Source organism: Perca fluviatilis, chromosome 8, assembly GCF_010015445.1.
Source record: "Perca fluviatilis chromosome 8, GENO_Pfluv_1.0, whole genome shotgun sequence".
Lineage (NCBI taxonomy): Eukaryota > Metazoa > Chordata > Actinopteri > Perciformes > Percidae > Perca > Perca fluviatilis.
The window spans coordinates 38,912,627-38,936,890 of NC_053119.1; the positions used below are offsets into that span (position 1 = coordinate 38,912,627).

At 40.7% G+C, this 24,264-nt stretch overlaps 1 protein-coding gene across 5 annotated transcripts in view; it reads left to right on the forward strand.

Annotated features, from left to right (window-relative positions):
* Positions 1 to 24,264, forward strand: part of LOC120564171 (cytosolic carboxypeptidase 4) — a 121,232-nt gene that overhangs the window by 15,073 nt on the left and 81,895 nt on the right. For all 5 annotated transcript variants that reach the window (XM_039808941.1, XM_039808947.1, XM_039808942.1 and 2 more), the window contains exons 3-7: positions 6,097 to 6,160; positions 8,646 to 8,792; positions 11,168 to 11,299; positions 12,467 to 12,560; positions 18,269 to 18,306. In XM_039808941.1, the coding sequence (XP_039664875.1) occupies positions 6,097 to 6,160; positions 8,646 to 8,792; positions 11,168 to 11,299; positions 12,467 to 12,560; positions 18,269 to 18,306 (475 nt within the window). The remainder of the gene's footprint in view (positions 1 to 6,096; positions 6,161 to 8,645; positions 8,793 to 11,167; positions 11,300 to 12,466; positions 12,561 to 18,268; positions 18,307 to 24,264) is intronic.

A 24,264-nucleotide genomic window follows, 5' to 3' on the forward strand; every position in this document is an offset into this window, starting at 1 on the left:
GGTACACACGTCCGGTAGTTTGAATGCAGATAATTGTTGTAAATGTTTTCTGCTGAAAACCGAAAGCCTGTTTAGCAAAGATTCAAGATGGCTGACAGTCGTTTTCATTCGGAATACCTCGGCCAGACTCAGCAGTCCAACCCCCTGTGGGCGTTACGGAAGTAGATCCTACTACTGGCTGTAGTCCTTTGCCTCTGGCCCAAAAATCTTCCAATGACGCAAAAATCGTCATTTTACGTCATCGGAAGATTTTTTCCAGGTCCCAAATGCAGAAATCTCTCGTCTCAGGGGGACATGAGGGAGGGAGGCACGGTCATTCAGAAATGCTATCGGGTTTCTACTGATACAAAGCTGAATGCTAAATCGGTGAAGTATCCCTTTAAAAATTTAAATAGCTCGAAAGCCACTGGCTTTGACAATACTCCTTCTAGATTCTTAAGAGATGCTGCTGAGGTTATCACCTCATGTATCACTCATATCATTAACATGTCTATAGAGCAAGGACATTTCCCCAATGATTTTACAGTTTTATTCAATTGCTAAACGACAGTGGGCACAACTGGAGTCACATGTTCAAAACTCAAACTACAGTCTGCACTACCACCAGTCACCTGAGCTAAACAGTTCACATCTCCTGCAAAACTCATTCAAAGCAACACAACTCTTAACACACGTCTCAAACACTATGCACAGGCCTCACTGAGATAACACACACTGTCACTCAGAACACACTGAGGGTAAAAACACTAGCATCAAACACCAATACAGAAATTACAAACTTTCTCATCTTTACAGTTTAAACAATGTTAGTGACTTGACACTACTCAACAGTTTATTTAAGGAAAAAAATATAGATTTTATAACATACCAATTTTTACATAAGGTAAACAAGAAGGAATGAAAATCAGCAGTTTTCTTCAATAAAGTATTTTGTCTCTAGTAATTTATGGAATTACTGGGGAAAAAAACTAAAGGTACATAACAGTACCAACGAATAGTGTGACTAATCCTGCCTCTCTCCAGCATCATGTGGCAAGTTTTCTTCATCACATTGGATGTCTGCATCATCTCTAAATACAAATGAATGTGGTGTTTCTATTGCTTTCACCTTCATTACTTTCTGAAAAACAGTAAGAACGCAGTTTTACTATTGTAAAGATATAGTGTTTTTCACTTTTTTTTATAGCTGTGTACATAATCTCAGACATCTTACCTGGACATATTGGTATCTTTGCTCTTTTACCCGTTTCTCTCAAACAGTACAGTGTAGAATTGTTTCATTGCTAAACGACAGTGGGCACAACTGGAGTCACATGTGCAAAACTCTAACTACAGTCTGCACAGCAGCAGTTCATGTGGACCAAACTCTAGTTCATTTTTCATTGCTTGAACACAGTTTTCAAAACTCTACACACTTATCCCATCACTTTAACCACAACGTGCACAACACTGTAGATTTACAGCACTTTGTTCAAATGCTAACACACTGCTGTCAAAACTGTAAACCACACATTCAAAACAGAATAGATTTCAGTCTGGTGCCTATCAAACACTGCTGATTGCAATTTTAGCTGAAAGCCTAAGCAGGTGTCTTGTTTTAGACTAGTTAGTGAACATATATGGTATTTATACAGAGAAAGCTCAGAAAGTCTTTTTTTTGTATACAAACACCAAATAAGAATGAAACAATTCTACACTGTAATGTTTGAGAGAAACGGGTAAAAGAGCAAAGATACCAATATGTCCAGGTAAGATGTCTGAGGTTATGTACACAGCTATAAAAAAAAAGTGAAAAACACTATATCTTTACAATAGTAAAACGTGCTTTTACTGTTTCTCCAGAAAGTAATGGAGGTGAAAGCAATGGAAACACCACATTCATTTGTATTTAGAGATGATGCAGACATCCAATGTGATGAAGAAAACTTGCCACATGATGCTGGAGAGAGGCAGGATTAGTCACACTATTCGTTGGTACTGTTATGTACCTTTAGTTTTTTTTCCTCCGGTAATTCCATAAATTACTAGAGACAAAATACTTTATTGAAGAAAACTGCTGATTTTCATTCCTTCTTGTTTACCTTATGTAAAAATTTGTATGTTATACAATCTATATTTTTTCCTTAAATAAACTGTTGAGTAGTGTCAAGTCACTCAAATTGTTCAAACTGTAAAGGAAAAAAAGTTTGTAATTTCTGTATTGGTGTTTGATACTAGTGTTTTTACCCTCAGTGTGTTCTGAGTGACAGTGTGTGTTATCTCAGTGAGGCCTGTGCATACTGTTTGAGACGTGTGTTAAGAGTTGTGTTGCTTTGAATGAGTTTTGCAGGTGATGTGAACTGTTTAGCTCAGGTGACTGTAGGTAGTGCAGACTGTAGTTTGAGTTTTGCACATGTGACTCCAGTTGTGCCCACTGTCGTTTAGCAATCGGAAAAAACTGTAAAAGCCATTGGTTTTAATGACTTAGCAGTCAGATGGGTGAGGTCTTATCAGAAGGATAGGAAGCAGGTGGTAGATATTGGGGGAACAATGTCTCAACCACTATGCATAGACTGTGGGGTCCCGCAAGGGAGTGTCTTGGGTCCACTTTTTTTCCTTCTATATATTAATGACCTTAAGTCTGTATGTTCATGTGAACTTTTTTTATATGCAGATGATTCTGCATTATTGGTTTCTCATAAAGATAAGAACATAGTCGAAAGAACTCTCAGTGTAGAACTATTGAATGTCAGCAGGTGGATGTCTGACAATAGGCTATCGCTTCACCTAGGGAAAACGGAAGCCATACTGTTTGGGTCAAAGATAAAACTGAAAAGATCCCCTGGTTTTAAGGTTTTAGTTGGAGATAATGAGATTAATGTAAAGGACTCGGTTACTTATCTAGGTTGTGTGCTGGACTGCCACTTGACTGGAGTGGGCCAAGCGCAAAAGGTACTTGCCAAAGTAAATCAAAGAGTATGTTTCTTGGCAAGAATCTCAAGATTTCTGGACAAGAACGCAATGTTAACTCTGGCAAGTGCTCTAATTCAGCCTTATTTTGACTATGCATGCTGCTCATGGTATAAAGGTGTCCTACAGCATCTGAAACATAGGCTTCAGACTGCTCAAAATAAGGCTTTGAGGCTTATTCTGAACCTCCCCATGAGATCTAATCTTGATACTTCTCATTTTGAGACTATTGGGTGGTTAAAAGTTGAAGATCAAGTCTCTCAGATTCACCTGTGCGTGATACATAGGACTGTGTATGGGGTTGTCCCCAAATATTTAATCAATTATTTTAACAGAGTAAAAGATGTTCACAGCCACTCCACCAGGGGAAGCTCTACTGATTTTGTACCTCCTAGATTTAAGAGTAATTTAGGTAAGGAGTCCTTTTTGTATGTAGCAACAAGCCTTTGGAACAGGTTGCCAGGAAATCTAAAGATGGTCAGAAGTTTAGGAGGTTTTAAGCAGGCACTGAAAAAATGGCTCAGATGCCAATCGTAGTATGAGGATTTATTACTGTATTGTTTTATGTATCTATTTAATATATGTATGGTTTGTGATGATTGATGCTTGACCTGCTGCCACTTGCTCACACAGATGATTCACAAAGAATGATTGCGGCTGCTGAAAGCACCATGAATTGTGCATCATATGCAACCGCTATCTGCCCCATCTCAGGGTCCAATTCACAAAAGATATTTCAGTTCTGATATTTCAGCGGAAACACGCACATAAAGTTTTACAGCTGAGTGCAAATTTGCCATTTTACTGTATTCTGGAACTCCTTTCTCCCTAACTCCTCTCCCATGCGCTGATCTTTGTGAATTGAACCGTTATTGCAACAAGGCTCATTTTAATAGAAACTATGTTCGTATTTACATATGTCCAATGTATGCACATTGTATGCACCTACAGTAATTTTAATATGTGCAAACAGCCCAGGAGCACCGAGACACTGTTTGCTTTGCAGCGCAGTTAGGGGTGCATTTCACCATTTGTGGGTGTTTTAAGAATTACATGTTTCCTTTTTTCTTATTTGTGCAAGTTTAAATGGCTGCAAAAGCTGTGCAATCATTTATGAATGTGCCCCTCAGTGTTGTAAATAAGATGTTAGCTTGTTAAAGTGTTGAAATAAGGCCTGTCGTCCTTCAACCACAAGATTTGCGAATCGATCCCCAGCCCCTCCGGCTGCATGTGTAAGTGTACTTAAGTAAGTCTGTCTGATTTGTATAAAGCAAGCTGTCTGACAGCTTGGGAAATCCTGCTTTTGGACTTTATGTTTTTTACTATATATTGTATTTATTTGATAAAAAACAAACCAGGAAAAACCTAGTCTAAAGTCAATGGCGCGTTATTCAGATGCTATTTTAGGGGCGTGTGCTTGGCCCTAATGTAGAATGTGCACAACGCGCATACACTTTGCTTCTCTCATCTACACGGATGCAGCAGTTCCCATTTTTGCAAACCATACATAATTACAAGGAAAAATATTACTGAAAATGTGCTTCAGGTGTTTGGATAGGTCAGGAGGGACTTTACAGTACAGTCCTCAAAAAGTCCCAGCATTCTTTGTGGCTTGTTGGGTTTTACACAACATTTCCATGAATCATGGATGTGTTGATGACATAAATGAGGAAATATTAGAGGAATTAAGGAGACGTGATGTTGAACTATGGCGGGACTGGACACTCTGGCGGGATCTGGTCCAGGAGTGACAATGTGCGATGCTCTCCTGGTGGAGCGGGTGGACGGAGATGGAGTGGGGGGAGGAGGAAGGGGCACAACAGGAGCAGGTGGTGCGTTTGGAGGCCCACGCTCCATGGCTGCAGCAATCCTCTCCAGACTTGAGGAGATGCGCCCGAGAGGCCGCAGCAACATCGCCACACAATCAAGACGGACATTTATTACTTTGCTGCTTCCCGGACGTCATAATAGCAATCCACCATGGAACAAGCGCGCCTGCTCTTAAAGGGAATGTGAGATTACGCTCTGATTGGTTTACACCCAAACCACACCTAGCTACTTCAGACCAACCCATTTTAGATTTGCGAGATCCGCCCACAAAGCTACTTGAGCCCAAAGTCTCTCAATCACACACTTTATATTTAAAGATGCCATGTGGCCCTGTCAGAGACATGCTGAGCAAAACCAAAATGTTGTATTTGGCTGCAGCAGTAGGAGGCAGGATAGCTAACTAACATAACCCATAATCAGGGAGACTGTTACCTCTGTGTTCAGCAACAGTCTCTCATTACAGTAACTCAACACAACTCTGCACTGTTTGTCCCTATTTAAACTGGCAGATAGTTGGCCACAGGAGGAGGCCTTTTCACACTACACACATTTTAATGAGGGTGGTGTTTGGCCACCCCAAAAGATTTCTGTCCGAGCAGCAGAATTGAATCAGCCATCATACACCTGCCTTCCGTCACATTGAGACCATTTTAAACCTTCAGAATGAGAAACTCTTCTGTGAAGATTGGCGTTACATCAACATGTAGAGTAAATGAGACATCAGATAGGCTTGTGTAAATCTATATCTCTAAAGCTTCTTAAAAGTAGAAAAATGGATTGTAAAAAGTGTTTTTTAACTTCTTCCTACTCCTTTTTGAACATGGAAATCCTTATTTAAATCATTTACAATGATTTTGAAAGATATGTTTGTTTGTATGTTGTTTTTGTTGGTCTTCTTGCTCGTACTGAAATGTACATGTTCTTATTTATCTTTTTTTTTAACATATTTAATATTATTATTATTATATATTATATTTAATCAAAGAAAATCACACATTCGTGTGTTGTGGGGAATGGCTGGGCTTACACAGACCTAGATAGATTGAGCTTTATTGGCATTGTGCTCAGAGTACAATTACAATATGAATCTGTTTAGCAGCTCTTCAGCAGTGTGCATAGTAAAAACTAGAACCAAAAAAATAATGGTATATAGTTGTCATGGTGAATATGAAACCAAAGAGTCTGTTTCAGTATTAACGTGGATTATATGGCCACAGAGAATACAACATTACGATTGATGGTAGGCAATCATTTCAGATAAGATAAGCTTTTGCATTCATTGTGTATTTTCTGTCTTTGTTCTTTTTGTCTGTGCAGAATGGAGGGGATGTGGAGAGCACCTTAAATATCCTCAATGTCCTGGATGAACTTCTGTCTGCTGGTAAGCTCACATAAGCTCTCGACCACTTCACTGCATTTGACAAGGCAATATCGTGTAGGGGACTAACTGTTTTCGCTCTAGGAATAACTACAGCCTCAGCGTAAAAAAAAGAACAGAGGAGGGGAGCAGTTTGATGCAAGAAAGCAAGAAATTGAATCTGCGCAACCAACCAGGTTGCAATGAGTTTCAAACCTCTCAAATCTTGTATGCATCAACAAGCTCCCCTTCTGAAATAATTGTTTAAAAATACATTTAAAGATCAAAATCATAATGAGTAAAATTAACGTATTTTATGCTTGTTTGCAAATTGTTATTTGCCCATGTACAATATTTATCTACAACTGCCACAAAACCTACACTTCTTTTTGTTTATTTCTTTTACATCCTGGTTACTGGAACTGATACTGGCTGGTCAGTAAAAGTATCTGGACATCGACACGTTTTGATACACTGCTGTTGAAATGTTATGATTCAGCTGTTATATTTATGTTCTTTTTTCCTTCAATAATAAGATAGAAACAGAATAATTCAAACAACGAATGTATTATTTACATTTCATAAGAAGAAGAATGAGTGGAGGTCTTCACAGTGTTGCATGATGGGAGAATCCACTTGGAACTTGGATGTTGAATGAGTTTTCAGGTCCAGAGAAGCTTCAGTGAGCCTCGATCATTCTTGAAGCTCTAAATACTGAGTTGGGCCTCGGTTGTGAAGTTTGAAGAACAGCTGTGCTAAATGTTAAAGGTGTCCTGCCATACAAAACCGTTTTTACTTGCATTTTTTGAAATATGTTAGTTCCATATGTGTTTGTGTTATGTGGTGAAGGTGAAAATAAACTGCTACCTCCTCTGTCAGCTCTAGCCACTGAAAAGAAATAAGCGGAGAAATCAGGCCAATCACAAAAGCTGGTCAGTCTTACGTGGTGTTGCCTGAGCTCATTACTATTCATGAGCTCGCCCAGTTGCGTTGGGTAAAGCATGCTGATAGCCAAGCTCTCATTGGCTAGCTGTTAGCCAATCAAGGTAACCAAGGCATTTTTTCCACAGAAAATGTTACAGAGTCCATGGTAGAACTTCTGCAAAGTAATGAAATACGTGTGGCAGGGCACCTTTAATTCCAGCTTGTTAATGGCTGCATTTTTGTGCACAAAATTAAAGAACATCTGATTGTAAGGAGGACTTTGTAAAAGCTAAAACCATCAAGAGCATTGCGACATACAGAGCAGTTCTCTCAGACTGGACACAGTCAAGCTTTGTGACAGCAGATTACTAATGGTCATACTATGGTAGTGGAAGTTCATTGGTTGATGGAGATAAACAGTTGGTGGGCCGATTCGGTGCTCCAGTCAAAGATCAAACAATGGGAAACCATGTGGAAAAGATGATGCAAATATTACATTTCTGTTTGTTTCATGTATTACTGTGAGGAAGGTTACATTCTCATCGCTCCACACAGATCTCATGTTTCAGCTCTTCATGCTTCATGGAAAGTGGCTGGAACACACTTAGTGACAGAATTAGTGTAATGTTGACTCTGGACCTCAGCTCATTGGGTTATGAGGTTAACATGGTGATTTTTTTTAGATAAGATAGTGTTAAAGGGTGTGTACTCTCAAATATTGAACAGTGCAGAGTTATTCCTACACTCTCCATCAACACCCTTAAATTAGGGCAGAAAGTGTAGCGTTTCTGAAGAACCCTGCAGAAGTGAAACCAGGACACTGAGACAGACAATGTAAGAAAAGTTCAGTTTGGCAATGGAGACAAAGGTCAGTTACCAGGAAGTCACAAGGAAACAAGCTGACATCAGGCAAACAAGAGCCAACACAGACAGAACAGGAACAACAGTAGGACTGCTGGAAAGCTAGGCTCGAACACTAGACAACACTAGTGTGTGTGTGTGTGTGTGTGTGTGTGTGTGTGTTTGTATGTCACAATGTGCATTATATTGATGTAGGATTTGTGATCTGTCTTGTTGTTTTCTTAGATGTTGTCATGTTTTTACTGTTGGATTTAAATTGTGTCCTGCCTAGGGACTGCATATGTACATTTGCCTAAGGCTAACTCTGGTACAGTGCATCAAATGGGAACATGTATGTTAAAAATTGTACATGGTCCATGGAGGGAATGAGCTGCAGGGGAGGAAATGGGCGGAAGGATCTGAGGACTGAAGTTGTTGGTGATGTGGCTGGAGGGAGAGGTGGAATCTGAAATGAAAGGAGAGACAAACAGAAGAGAGAACATGGGTGTAGTTGTTGGTGGGTACAACACTTACACCTTGTAGTTCCTGTTTTTTTTTTTTATTATTTTGGATCATGTCATGCCACCATCTTAACACCACAGAAAACACTTAAATCCATCAGACTCTTGAACATGTCCGCCCCTCCATCCGTCCCTTTAAACCCACTGGTTTCCTCTGCTGGGTTAGTTTGTATCGGAATAGTTTCCAGCAGAGGAACCAGCAGCATCTCTCTGTCTCTGTGCAGGTACAGATCGTCGTATCCACTACATGATCAGTAAAGGTGGCAGCGAGGCTTTGCTCGTTGCACTGGTCAACGCCGGCCGCAGCTTCAGTCCCAACTACACCATCCTGCTGCCACTGCTGCACCTGCTGGCTAAAGTGGGACACAGAGGTGAGGATGGATGAGAAATATTATGGTGATGGATGAATAGAATAGAATAGAATGCCTTTTATTGTCACTATACACATGTACAATGAGATTAAAAGCAACTCCTTTTCCAGTGCCAACATGTACGTAAAAAAAAAAATATAACAACATGGAATAAAATAAGTAGTGCAAAAAAAGAGGGGTAAGGTGCACAGTTCTGAGATGCTATATACATATTAAAAATAAATATGGTTTTATGGGTTATTGCACATTATTGAATATTGCCCAATAGAGGTGATCACATTCAATGAATAATAGATATTGGACAATGAGAGTAATGATATTGCACAGTATATAGATATTGTACAGTAATGGAATTGCACAGTATTATCAATATTGTCAATAGTATTACATATTAAATATTGCACAGTAAGTGAGTAAGGAAAACCCAAATGTTTGACTGTTGAACCAAAGATAGGTGAGACGGTCAGCAGGAACAGGACATGTTGTAACCACTAGCATCTCTTTGGTAATACTACTAATAATAATGGTGATGATATATGTAACGCTACACATATCATCACCATTGCACTTTATCTGCCCAATAGAGGATCGCAGAGCCCACCACTCAAAAACCCAGCCCTGCAACATCTGACAAATAAACCCAAAGGCTACTTTGGGTTTATTTATTCCGAAATACCAACCACAATATGCAACAACTAGATATCAGAAATAAAAACGCCAGCCCTGCAATCATGTCTCTACTATAAACAGGAAATCCAATAGGGCCAAAAACAGCTTTCATGTTTTTAATATTCTCAGGTTGCTGTTATTGTGTTTCTTAGACTAAATCAATTGAAAACGTTTGTCAGTAGGCAACTGTGTTTTTAATCCGAAAATGATAAGATATATCAGATAAACTTTTATGTGAAATCAGTTTGAGTAAACTAGATCAACTGAAATGTTCAATATAATAATGTAATGATTTGGGGCCCCAGGGAAACAGCTTCTTCTTTACTTTTCACCATTTCTCTAACTGGGAATGTTGGTATTGGCAGCGGTAACACAACAACAGATTGGTTGAGAACAATTTCATCACTTAAAAAGGGGACACTGTCAAATAAATCCTGTGAGATTGTCTGGAAAAGTGATTTCTAAAAGTGTCACAGAGAAGGCCCGAGTGACACAGTTTTTATTAGTGTCACAGTCTCAAGGGATTTTATTTGACACTGTCCACTTTTTAAGTGATGAAATTGTTCTCAATCTATCTGTGTGCTGCTAAAGGGCCAGACGCACCGACCAGACGGCCGACCCTCGGCAGAAAAGGCAGTTGGACTGATCAGTCTCCCCGAGTTGGTCAAAGAAGCGCCTCAGAACACACCGAAGCAACGAGATGTAATACGTCTCCATAACAGCAGGCGGCGCTAATCTGTATTGTTGCCCAAAAATGAAAACCGGCAGCGGATTGGACGACATTTTAAGCGAGAAATAGCCCGTGCAGTTGCTGAATCTGTCTTCATTTCAGATCAACAAAGGTCAGTTTAAAAGTTTTTCGTCAGATTTTGAGAGACTCTAGTCACGCTCATTCCGCTCCCCGTTTCCGGGTTAGCACTCTACCAATCAGATGGGTCATTTGAGTGCCCGCCCCGCTGATTATACATGTCAAATCGGCCAAAATGAAGGCCGATGGCCCCTCGGACACGCGACGGCACGGAACACACCGATCGAGTCACTGACCTCGCCAGGCTGTCCAATGGCCGATTATAGGCTCAGTGTGTGGGCTTTAGATGTTTTATGCCTTGGAACTCTGAAGGACTCAAAACATTTTTTTTTTCTGCAGTAAAACTATTCACTATTAACAGTAAAACTACTAATACTGCACAGTACAAGTCCTGCATTCAAATGTTTACTTCAAGTGAAGAGTAAAAGAGAGAAATTATCAGCACAATGTACTTAAATTTACTTAACATCTGTTCAAGGTGGGGCTTTCAGCTCTAATATAATGCTGGATAGTTTAATGAATAATAATGCATCATATTGTAATTGTTGCATTTTGTGAGTAGAATCTGAATCTGCAACGTAACATTTCTCTTACAGGTAAATGTACAATGTTTTCCTCTGAAGTATAAGTACACAGGAAGTCAGTGGTACACAGTTGAGTTGCATATTAGGTGCTTTGGGGTCCTTCTGTGAGTTATTTTGGAGTACAATGGTTCTGGAGAAAGCTGCAAGCAGCAACACAGGAGGCCGTGCAGTCGGCCCGGTCCAAACAGGAGGCTCAATAAAGATGACAAACGCTGTTCACCTTGACGTTACTCTGATTACACACTGTGTGTGTGTGTGTGTGTGTGTGTGTGTGTGTGTGTGTGTGTGTGTGTGTGTGTGTGTGTGTGTGTCAGACCGGCGTATAGGTGTGAAGGCAGAGGAGGCTGGAGCTGTGCTGCTCACTCTCAATCTGCTCCGACACAACGCCCAGCACGGCAGCAGGGCCGCAGCCTGCCTCTGGGCCATCCAAGTCTTCTGTTCATCAGGTACACATGCACGCACGCACGCACGCACGCACGCACGCACAGCACTCACTGATCAATTGATGAATTGATTTACAAATTGCAACAGAAGCAACAAAAGATGAATTTTATTTTTCACTTGAACTCGACACTTTATCTTTCACTGTCTCAGTACTTCCAGTTTCCCACATTTTTGAATCAGCTGTTTATTTGCCATTCTCCTAGCAACATTTCCTGTTACCCGTGTTGATTATGTGACACAGGTTAACAAATCTAGTATCTGATACCTCAACAGCTACTCACTGGGTGCTAAGCACTCAGAGACCTGAGTCAGAGCAGGGTTCACCCACTAGGTGTCAGTGAAGTAGCAAAAAAAACCAACATAAAAACTGGATGGATCACCTCTGCTCCAATCTTCATCATTTCTATTAATGTGTGCTTTGAATCTCCTTCGACATGATATCATTACTTTGTAAGCAACGAGGGAAATCAGAATCGTGGTAAAAAACATTCTGTCAGCCTCGGGGGATTGACAGTTCAACAGTCGTGCTCTTCTACGAAGAAGACAAAAGAAACATTGCAGCCAGCTTATTGATGTATCTACAGCTGGAGTGTTTGTGTCACTTAGAGTAGCTGCAGCCAGCCAGGTGTTTAATGAAGCATACCAGCATTTAGAGAGCAACAATAACAACCACCCACATACAGTATGATATTGGAGCTTTTTAGCCTGGATATCAGCCGAACTTAGCCCCGCCCACAACATTCGAGGTCGGGAAGTTTCACATTCTGACTAGAATCTGAGTATGACCACGTCAGGCTAGGAGTTTTAAGATCAGACCTGTAATATGGTCTTTTTGCAAGAGCAAAGACTTTATGAATCTTTTATAGAGCAGTAAACGAGCTGAAGTGGGCAAAAAGAAGTGCCAAGCCAAATTTAGTGTACATTAAATTTAAATCTGTGAAATACAAATCTGTTTTAGTGTTATTTCCACTAACACATGGTTACAGTGATATATAACAGCAGCCCTGGCCCTGCCTGCCCACACATGTGGATACTGAAGAGTCAGGAAACTGATGATTCAAAACTCACCCAATTCAATGGAATTCAAGTGATACACATTACACTGCACCTTTTATTTCTCATGCTCATGAATTCATGTTTTCAGTTGGTCGTGTGTTTTCTCCCTACAGTTTCTACTGCAAACCTTATCGGAGCAAACCATGGACTGGATGTCATCTACGGTCTCATCCCTCAGTATAGCACCAAACATCAGCACACCATCAAGTATGTTCGCCCAGGTTTCTGCCTCTCACACTGACACTAACATCCACTCAGAGACAGGAGGACTGGACGGGACAATGCCTCCATAACACTGACTGAAAGACTTTTTGTTAATCCCTGTGGGATCTACAGTACATTACAGACTAGAGGAAGGCAGAGAGCCCAGTATCTGTGTCTGTATTTGTTGAGGCACCAATATAATTTGTATTTCTATTTGAATAAGAGTAGAAAGAAGCGTAACGATCCTGTTTTTGTTTTAATTCCACTTCTAATTTTAAGATATTTGTGTGTTAATATAAGTGTTCTTCAATAAGCTATTATAATAGTTATGAACACCTAAATGTAATATTGGTTTATGGTTTTCATAAAACCAGCAATAAACATGTATAACCGTACACATTATTGTAATAATTTTAAACTAACATTCAGTGCCTATCACATTCAAACCAATAAACTAAACTGTAAACTAATAAATGTGTGAAGTGAACGTGGCCAGAAGAGCTATAAATAGCGCTCTGTTTCTCCAATGTGATATCCGTGTGACACAGGCTGACTGAGCACTGAGCACAAAGTGTCAACTAGCTGCTAACTTCACTGCCAGAGCTAGTGTAGGCTAATCTCCATCTCCCGGTCAAACAGACCTATTGCAGGTCCAACAGGAAAACAAAAGACAAGTAACGTTATAATGAACTACCCCAGCCAACCAAGAAAATAAATCAATCTGAAATAAATCAAATGAAATAGTGGCGTAATGTTCTCCGTTTTGCCTGACCAGGCTGCACTGCTCTTAAAGGACAAATTGGCGCAAAATGAACCTAGGGGATTATAACACATTTGTACCGAGTCGACCCTTCTCTGGGATATGCTTTCATGCTAATTGAATGTGACCATTTTTAGTGCAAACCGCTAATTAGCTTATAATGCTAGTCGTCGGGGCACTGGTAAAGTAAAAAGAAATTGCTATTTCTATATCACTAACAAGGCTCAAAATAGCACCACACTTCCACGCTAGTGTAATGAGGGTCCCTACATGTAAACCGAAGCATTGAGAACTTTGTAAGTGTACAGACAGTTTATTAAAAAGATAGTTTATAAAGACAGTACCGTTCACATTACAGGCAGGCGCCGTCTCGTTCGAATGATCTTGACTGTTTTACCAAGATGACGCCTGCCTGTATATTAGCAGTTTGCGCTAAAACTGGTCACATTCAATTAGCATGAAAACAATTCCCCCAGAGAACGGTCAACTTGGTACCAATGTGTTATTAACCCCTGGGTTCATTTTGCGCCGGATTTGTCCTTTAATGTCTGCTCTCACACCAACACAAACCGGCGAAGCACAAATACCCACCACCGAACACCAGCTGTTTGACATCTATTTTCTTCTTCCCGAAAACAAATAATTTCAAAATATTTGTACAACATAAATATTTTGGGGGGGGGGGGGCTGTCCTCGGCCGGCACCCCCTCAGTGCTTTGCTCAAGGGCACCTCGGCAGGAGGTGAACCGAGCTACTGCCGCCCCCCAAAACAACAGTCCAGTACAAAATCTAATAGTAACGAGATCTCACCTCATGTGCAAATGAATGGTTGTTGATGGAGGTTGTGGCCTCTGGCTGACCGTCAACATTAAACTAAATCCTTCTCTCGGAACCAGAACATAAAAATGGCTCAGTGACATTCAATGACTTGTTTATTCAATCAGCAGTTTATTTATACTTTGGCAGTTTGTGGAGTTAACATTAGCATCTGGTTGGCTAGGCCTCTTCACCTTCTTCACATTTATCTCAAAGAGTCAGTGATGGCTGGCAAATTGGCCAAGCACGCTGGTCGGCGTGTATGGTATGTCCAGTTTAGTTTTGGTTCATGTTGATCTCTAGATATTTTCCATAACCCGAATCGGTGTTGCGTGTGGCAGGCAGGAGTGTAAGCTACACAGACTGCAGTTTTGTTCTGTTAGGTGACCCACAGCCAGGGTTCATTAGGTTTGTCGTTCTCATAAAACTTCACAACACAAAAACACATTTCCACCTTTCTCTGTGTTGTCAGCGGCTGCATTAAAGATGATGATTGGTTGGATGTCTAAATTCATTGTCCCCCAGAGAAAGTGTCCTAATGATTTTGGCTGACCCCCTTAGCTTTCCTCCAGAACCTTGTCAGAACAGCATTTTATCCCCACAAAACCTATTAGCTGAGTTTCAAATATTTGCTGAGGATATTGGTGATACCCAGAGGATGTCTTTGGAGCAGGCTGACATCTCCTCTAGTGTGGACATCAATCCAAATTTCCACTATTATGCAAGAAATATTCAAATTCAGGCTGTAGTAAAATTTGCTGTCTTATTTATTATTCCAATTGCACCATGCCAAGGACAGACATAACATTGCTTAATGTCTCAACGAATAATAAAACCCTCATGTTTTGTTCATATACTAGAGGCCACTAGTGGGGCTGCTTGAAATAAATCAGGCGCTATGGAACTCTGGGTCACCGTCTGCTTTATTAAAGCCAGATCTATGAAATGTGCACTGGATGGCAGTGTTACAGTTACAGGGAAACATCATCATTATATCAACATATTCTTCGTCTAAACACATCATCATTTCTCCTGAACTTATGCGTGGACTCCATCTCCAACTCCTCGCTAAGCCGCCATCCTGCTACTCTTGGATTCTGTGTCCTCTTCCCATCTGTCTCTGTCAGAACTAATGGCATTTGGCTCAAATAGCCATCATCCTCCAGTATACCCAGCGGAGCACGCCATGAGCACCAGGAGTACCTCTTCGTCCCTCTCTGGCTGGCTCGAGGCCAGGCATACCAGCCACTAGTGAACATGAAACTCCCCGGTGGTGTGAGGGAATCGGATCCTCAGACATCACACATTTACAGCCCCCAGGGCCACTTTTCTGTATAATTTCCATGCAGAAGCCAGCTGTTATTTGTTGTAACACAATTAGGAGACTCTGGGATTCCAGATTTCAAAGCCAGTTGCTACTTTGGATAATTTGTTAGAATTGGCAGCTGAGAATTCCTGTGATGTAATGAGACCAACGAGGCAGGAGATATGCTATTTCCCTTAAGTGTGAGAGGCAGTTAGACATGTCTATCACAGTGATTTATTCAATTATAGCTATGATATGGCGACCGTTAGATATGCCAGTTGGCTGCTGTGCACACTTTGCAGTAAAGTCAGTCACTCAGCTGTACAACTAAATCTGTCCATCTCTGCTCAACTGTCAACGGCACTTAATCCTTCACTCCCGTCTGTTAGACTGCGAGGCACTGCATCTCTTCTTACTATCCTCTTTAAATTGTTGCAGGTTTGAGCTACTGTGGACTGCCGTGGAGGCATTTTACTTTGATTGACAGGTTTGGATTAATGAATCATTTGTACTTCAAGGACGCTCAATATCTTACTGACTCATAATATACTACCCATAATACACCATAGACTCTTTGATTTACCTCCTGGTCCCCCAGTTACCTTTTTACAGCACCGGGCAACATGCAGACCCTCGACACTTTCTAAATGGCAAAGTAAATCACATCTTGAACAATTCCTTGTGGGTCTATAAATATTCTTTTCCATTATACATTCTGTTTCCCTGTTGATGGTGGTGAGTAGAGGCCAGTCCGTCTGCGGTGGGTAAAACTGGCCTGTTAACCACAATCCAGCACTATGTTCACATATCACTGCATCCAGCTTTTATAGCTTGGTTATGGGGCAACCACTCTACGTCCGAGCCACAAGCTACCCCAACCCCAAGCCCTGACCCATCATTCTAAAGCAGTGCAGGAGCCTATAAAAACACAGATGAAGATCAAGTAGAGGACTGGTGTGGAGTATGAGGCTTAATATATCATGTGACACAATGTAAAACCTGACCTGCTCTGCACAAGTGAAGTCATAATAAGTGACTGTTTTTTTGACTGCACTCATCTGAAGTGGTTAAACTGGTGATAATCTAATGATGAGTATACTCCATTTATTGTGCTGTCCAAACTGCTAACTGGTGATAGTGCCTGAAGGTTTCTGAAACGCTGGTTTACTATAATCTCATGCACAAGGACAAAATGAATTATTGTTCTTCTCCTCTGTTAAATACATTGTCTGATTGCTGGTGTGTTTTGAAGGAGGCAGAGGAGGAAGTGTTGGGGTTGGGGGGTTTAGAGTGTAGAGCGCAGCAGACAGGTTCGGCGTATGAGGACAGAGGAGAGGACGCTGTCTCAAGGGGGTCTATGAGGTTGTTCTGGAGGAGAAAAGCAGACAGTTGAAGTGTGTTGTTTTAAATGCATCTGCTCAGTGCCGGGTCCCTACACGTCTGTCCATTCAACCAACAACAACACGTCATGTCCTTCGTGCCTAACCCTTTCCACCCAAAATAAGCTTGATTGTACATGGTGTGCATCTTACCTCAGGGAGTCCAGCTAAATCCTTGATGTGCCTGAACTCACGCTCACATCACTGTGAGGGGACGAGCTGTCAGGCATGACGAGTCAACAAAACACATAATAAGGTTCTGGGCCCATACAAAGAGGTCAACTAAACAGAACTAATTCACTAAATAAAACAGCCTAATCTGACCTAATGAAGACTAAATCTGACCTAACAAACCTCTTAATTTAATGGAGCAATATCGCCAACTATATTGTTACAAAATCCTTATATCCTTGTCATCAGTCATGTGTCTTGTAGAAAATACGGCAAAGAAATGCTTCATAACTGAATTTCCACAATCATTTGCAAAGATTTTTGTGGGATCCATGTGTTTAATTCATGTATGTTCTAGTTTGTTCTGTATTAACTCTCTGTAATTTGCATATTTAAGAGATAGAAAAAGGACATTTGATTGCAGACATCACAGTTTCCTCTTGAATGCGTCCCGAAGAGGTGTGGAGATAAATTTAGTTCAGTATGTCTCAGCAGGGAGCTGCTGATGAATTGATCTGCTGTCAGACTGGATCTATATGCTGTGCTCTGATCAATACCAACAACAACACAGCTTCTCTGTCTCCCAACGCACCAGCACACACAGCATGGAAGGCAACCTTACAGCATGGGCCATGTGACGATGGAGGGGTGGAATCACTGAGGAAATGCATGTAGGAGGAAAGAAAGGAAGATAAAATAAGGGAGAGGGGAAGAAGACAGGGTGAAGGATGAGAGGAAGATGAAAGAAGAAAGAGAGGGAGGGGAAAGAGAGAATGGGAAGGTTAAGTGAACTTCATTATCCTGTGGGCAATTCATTTTACAGCCAGCTGAAGAAAAATACAGCAGTTCATACATAGGATGCACAACATAGCATACAGGATGGAAGAAGGGGAATATGATGGAGAAGAGGAAGAATGGTGCAAAGTGAAGTACAGAAGGACAAAAGAAGGAAGATCTTTGAAGTGAACTCTAACCAAAGTTCTTTTTTTTATTATTTCATCTCATTTTACTGTTCATGTCAGCTGCCTAACTCTTCATAACTTGGAGAAGATGTTTCAGAGTTTTCATATTAATGTGCTGTATGTGGCAACTCCACAAGAGCTGCAGCAAATATACAACTATACCGACTCTATGATCAAATGTATTTGGTGTGTGCGTGTTTTTCCAGTGCATGTTTTTTATGTTCACAGATTGGGTTCACAGTCACACCAGTGTATGACGTATAATCTGCATATTAAAGTGTGTGAGAGACTAACTGCTCCCTCTCTGTATTTTCCAGGGCAGCCATTGATGCCTTTGCTGCTCTACTGTGCACAAGTAAGTTTTTCATAACCTTCATCATTCATCAATATGATGGTTTCCATCACACTGGGTGTTGTGGGAATTATGTCCAATATAAGGCCCTGAAGTCAGTCTAATCTGACTCCAGTTAATTAATTCCCGCGCCTTCTTTATATTGGACTTAAGTTTACTAAAACACAAGGATAAATCTGAGACGAAGAGTTCAGTTAAGCAACGTTTACTGAGTCCAGCATAAGAGTTACAACACAAAAACAGAGTCTAAGTTTCCCTAGCAACAGACATGAAGTCAGAGCCCGGTCCACCAGGATCTCAGTTCGAATGAGCTCTGATCTCAGCTTTCCCTCAAGCATTTATCCTCCCCTCACAGGGGGGTGTCTCCTTGTTTCTGGGCAGAAACTGTTATCTTCACAAACACACACACCAAGGTCGGGCCTCTGTGTGGTGCAACTTCCTCTCCTAATCTCTTAACTTTAACTGTCTTTCCTGTTTTTCTGCTTATCTGTCTGGTACACACTACACTCTTATGCCATAAAAGGCTTAAACTATTGTTAAAGGCTTAAGCTTAACGTTTTATGTGTCCGAGACATTTCCTTGAACCAGTTCCTCAATGAGTGCACACAGCTCTTTGGCATTGAACACAAATACACACATTTAATAAAATATTTCTACAGTGAGTGTACATCATCATCATCGTCAACATCATCATCACTACCCAAACCCTTTCTCCAGGGGCTCTCTGGCCATGCCTGTTTTCTGAGGCCAGTGTCTTGTTTAACGATGTATTTCTATTATTTTCTTTCTGGTCATGCTATGAAAGCGTGGCATCTCACTGACGTACAGTATACTGTACCTAGTGCAGCTAGAGTGGCTAGAATTGCAAAAACATTTTCCTCTAAAACTTAACAAGTAAGGAGGTATATTGTCTTTGTAATAGCGGACATAAATTGCAGGTCCAGTGGAGGAAATAAGAAATAAAAAGGACTTGGATTTACAAGACCTGTGTGCAGGTTTTAGACAGTAGCAGAAAACCAGACTAACGCCTGGGCCACACATCATGTGTGAGCGAATCCTCATGCTTTATTCCAGCGCCCATGTTGACAGGTTGGAGGCCCGAGAAGCGTGACTCAGCTGCGTGTGGGCTGCGGGACATCTAGAGATTCAAGGTCTTGCCTGTTTTTTCCATGTGTAAGAAGTACGCAGTTTGCAGCAAAAACAGACTGGAAAGGATCTTTTGTCATACTGTCATCATAACAGCACTTTCACTCCATTTACATCTATATCTGTAGAATATGTCACAGATTCAACACTTTCTGTTTTGTTCAAATTGGGTTTGATTGGGTCTCTCCTAGAGTTTAGATTCTCTGCCCGAGCCCGAACCGGACCGATTTTTCTTTACGTTTCTTCATTCGGAACCATTTGCGATCCATTCCAAACTGAATAAACAAACAGCGCAGTTTACATGCTTCGTCCTTCTTGCATTACCGGTATTTATTAAGATAATTCTAAACAGATTTCTGTAGTTCAAACAACTCAGAATTGTAGTTGAGAACGTTAGTTATAACAGCCCACGTAATAACAAATTGTCGGGTTTAAATCGGGCTCGGGCTCTTAATTGCAGTTAATGTGTCAGGCCGGGCCGGGCTAGGACACAACATGCACGGGCTCGGGTAGGGTCGGGCTTGATTTTCTGGGCCCGATCTAAGCTCTAGTCTCTCCTCTCCTCATCTTCTCTCCTTGTCTCCTCTCCTCTACTAGTGGCAGAACTCTGTGTTGTAATGCTTTAGTTGTTCCTGCAGGGGTCATGTTTGCACTTTGTTTCCGGTCCTGTAGCATTTACAGGCTGATAGGTGTGTGTGTGTGTGTGTGTGTGTGTGTGTGTGTGTGTGTGTGTGTGTGTGTGTGTGTGTGTGTGTGTGTGTGTGTGTGTGTGTGTGTGTGTGTGTGTGTGTGTGTGTGTGTGTGTGTGTGTGTGTGTGTGTGTGTGTGTGTGTGTGTGGTGAGCGTGTGTGTGTGTGTGTGTGTGTGATTAGCGTGTGTGTGTATGTGTGTGCGATCAGCGTGAGTGTGTGTGTGTGATTACAGTGTATGTGTGATCAGCGTGAATGAGTGTGTGTGTGTGTGTGTGTGTGTGATCAGCATGAGTGTGTGTGTGTGTGTGTGTGATCAGCGTGTGTGTGTGTGTGTGTGTGTGTGTGTGTGTGTGTGTGTGTGTGTAATAAAGTCAGCAACAGTGATGCTTCCTTCTCTCTCTGTCTAAACGGTTTTCTTTTCTTGTTGGGTACACTTTTCTTTCTAATCCTCTTGTCAGACCTCGTGGACACATTTGTGTGGTGGCTGTTTAGAGAGTCACTACTCCAGAGGCAGCGAAAGATTTGAAGGGCTCAGAGCTCTTTCATGATTTATGCAATATTGGGCTGCGCTTCATGTCAAAGTGCCAATTTGCACTGAACATCAAGGGGACTGCGTCGCTCATAAACTAGAACATCGAAATGAGCCTGCCCTCAGTGTTTCACTTTGATCTATAATGCAATGTTTTGGATTGAACATAAAGGCAACAATTACGCTAACATCAAGTCATATTTGTAGATTTGGAGTATTTTTCTTTCTGGCGACCAATCATTTGAATGCAGTTTCCCCTCTGAACTCAAACAGTTCTGGGAGCATATTTAATCTAATAACACTAATTCTGTGTTCAGCATCTCGCCCGCCACACCAAAGTGTTTGTCTCAGGAGCAGATGAAGACCTTAGAACAATAGCTAAACATTATATTACTACTCTTACATCAAAAGCTTTGAGAAGCATTAAAGATGTGTGAAGCGGTGTTTACACGTGTCTATTTTTTTTTTCAAATTTAAAAGTATTTCAGCATATCAGCTATATTTGTTGACGTTATCCTTAAAGTTCCCATGACATGCTGCTTTGTGGATGCTTTTATATAGACCTTAGTAGTCCCCTAATACTGTATCTGAAGTCTCTTTTATATAGGCCTTAGTAGTCCCCTAATACTGTATCTGAAGTCTCTTTTATATAGACCTTAGTGGTCCCCTAATACTGTATCTGAAGTCTCTTTTATATCGACCTTAGTGGTCCCCTAATACTGTATCTGAAGTCTCTTTTATATAGACGTTTAGTGGTCCCCTATCGTATACTGTGAAGTCTCTTTTATATAGACCTTAGTGGTCCCTTAATACTGTATCTGAAGTCTCTTTTATATAGGCCTTAGTGGTCCCCTAATACTGTATCTGAAGTCTCTTTTATATAGACCTTAGTAGTCCCCTAATACTCTATCTGAAGTCTCTTTTATATAGGCCTTAGTAGTCCCCTAATACTGTATCTGAAGTCTCTTTTATATCGACCTTAGTGGTCCCCTAATACTGTATCTGAAGTCTCTTTTATATAGGCCTTAGTGGTCCCCTAATACTGTATCTGAAGTCTCTTTTATATCGACCTTAGTGGTCCCCTAATACTGTATCTGAAGTCTCTTTTATATAGACCTTAGTGGTCCCCTAATACTGTATCTGAAGTCTCTTTTATATCGACCTTAGTGGTCCCCTAATACTGTATCTGAAGTCTCTTTTATATAGACCTTAGTGGTCCCTTAATACTGTATCTGAAGTCTCTTTTATATAGGCCTTAGTGGTCCCCTAATACTGTATCTGAAGTCTCTTTTATATAGGCCTTAGTGGTCCCTTAATACTGTATCTGAAGTCTCTTTTATATAGGCCTTAGTGGTCCCCTAATACTGTATCTGAAGTCTCTTTTATATCGACCTTAGTGGTCCCCTAATACTGTATCTGAAGTCTCTTTTATATCGTCCTTAGTGGTCCCCTAATACTGTATCTGAAGTCTCTTTTATATAGGCCTTAGTGGTCCCCTAATACTGTATCTGAAGTCTCTTTTATATAGACCTTAGTGGTCCCCTAATACTGTATCTGAAGTCTCTTTTATATCGACCTTAGTGGTCCCCTAATACTGTATCTGAAGTCTCTTTTATATAGGCCTTAGTGGTCCCCTAATACTGTGTCTGAAGTCTCTTTTATATAGACCTTAGTGGTTTCCCTAATACTGTATCTGAAGTCTCTTTTATATAGACCTTAGTGGTCCCCTTATACTGTATCTGAAGTCTCTTTTATATAGACCTTAGTGGTTTCCCTAATACTGTATCTGAAGTCTCTTTTATATAGACCTTAGTGGTCCCCTAATACTGTATCTGAAGTCTCTTTTATATAGGCCTTAGTGGTCCCCTAATACTGTATCTGAAGTCTCTTTTATATAGGCCTCATTGGTCCCCTAATACTGTATCTGAAGTCTCTTTTATATAAGCCTTAGTGGTCCCCTAATACTGTATCTGAAGTCTCTTTCCCGAAATTATTAGAATTACAGCCACTAGAGCCAGTCCCACAATGAGCTTTACTTAGGACGTGCCATTTCTGTGTCTGTAGCTTTAAATGCTATTGAGGAGGAGCAACCTTTGTGTTGTCCTCCCGGACAAAACGTAAACCTTTTTTAGGACCTTTTTTTCAACATTCTTGATGCTTTTTTGAAGTTTCTGCTTTTTTCAGGGTTTTTGTTTCCTCTTTCTGCGCTTTCTTTCCACCACTAACACTAACGTATTAGTTGTACACTTATTTTTGGAATTAATGACCAATAAGACCTATTTTTTTACTTAAAAAAGGCTGAAATTATCAATTATTTTGTCTAATATTTAAAATCAGAGGAACATAGAGAATCGCAGACTGGTTAATGTCAAAGTTTAGTCAGGATACTGTTTTGAAACCAATTCTTTTTTTTCTCTCTAAATGCTATAAAATTGAATAAAACACCCACAATTAAATGAAAGTAGAGATCTGATCATGAATTGTACTCAATGAGCCTTTCAATGAAACCATTCATGTACTTTTTGTGCAATTTTGTTGAAAGAAACATAGAAACTTTAAAAACTGGTCAAATTTGACCCGAGGACAATAGAAGGGTTAATGTTTAGTGCTATGACGACTTCATCTTTTCTATAGCTCCCTTAAAGCAAATGTGTCTTTGTGTCCTGTGTGTGTGTGTGTGTCTTTCTCAGTGATTATTTTGGCTTTTCTGTTAAATACCAGTATAAAATACGAAGTGGCCTTAGTAGAAATATTTTCCTCTGTATCCATGAAGGCATGAGTATGCTCCATACTGTACAACAGAAGTTTGGCGTGGTGTCATACAGATCAGCACTGCTTCTTTACAGCCGGATCTCTAGCAACTTCCATGAATTTTTTTCATATCTCTCTGATTTGCATATTCATTTTGATGATGGGTCACCGCTTTAGAAAGTGGATTTGTTCAAATATCTTGGACTTGGAACGACCCTGAACTCTCCTTTAAGCCTCTCATTTTATTATGAAAAGAACATATGGTTGTCAGTTGGGAAAATAATAATTTCTCAGTTGATACTACCTATTATTGATTATGCTAACATTAACAATAGCATTTCTGGGCTTTTCAACAGCCTAATCAATGTTGCTTAGTTGTCATGCTGACAATGCGTCATGAGCTTGTCTGATATGCTAAATCTTCGTTGCGTCGTTACCCACTGCATCTACTGTAGCTCTTTTCAAGACACATTTATCGGTGTTTTAAGCCTCCAACGTCTCCTGGAAGGCGCTAGGATTAGGCAATGGTTATGGTTATGGTTATAGTTATGGTTAGGGTTAGGGTTAGGGTTAGGTGCCTTGAAGTCAACGCTCGCAGTGCTGCGTGGAAGGAGATGTTGTTGGCTTACAGTTTTTTCCGATTGCTAAACGACAGTGGGCACAACTGGAGTCACATGTGCAAAACTCTAACTACAGTCTGCACTACCTACAGTCACCTGAGCTAAACAGTTCACATCACCTGCAAAACTCATTCAAAGCAACACAACTCTTAACACACGTCTCAAACAGTATGCACAGGCCTCACTGAGATAACACACACTGTCACTCAGAACACACTGAGGG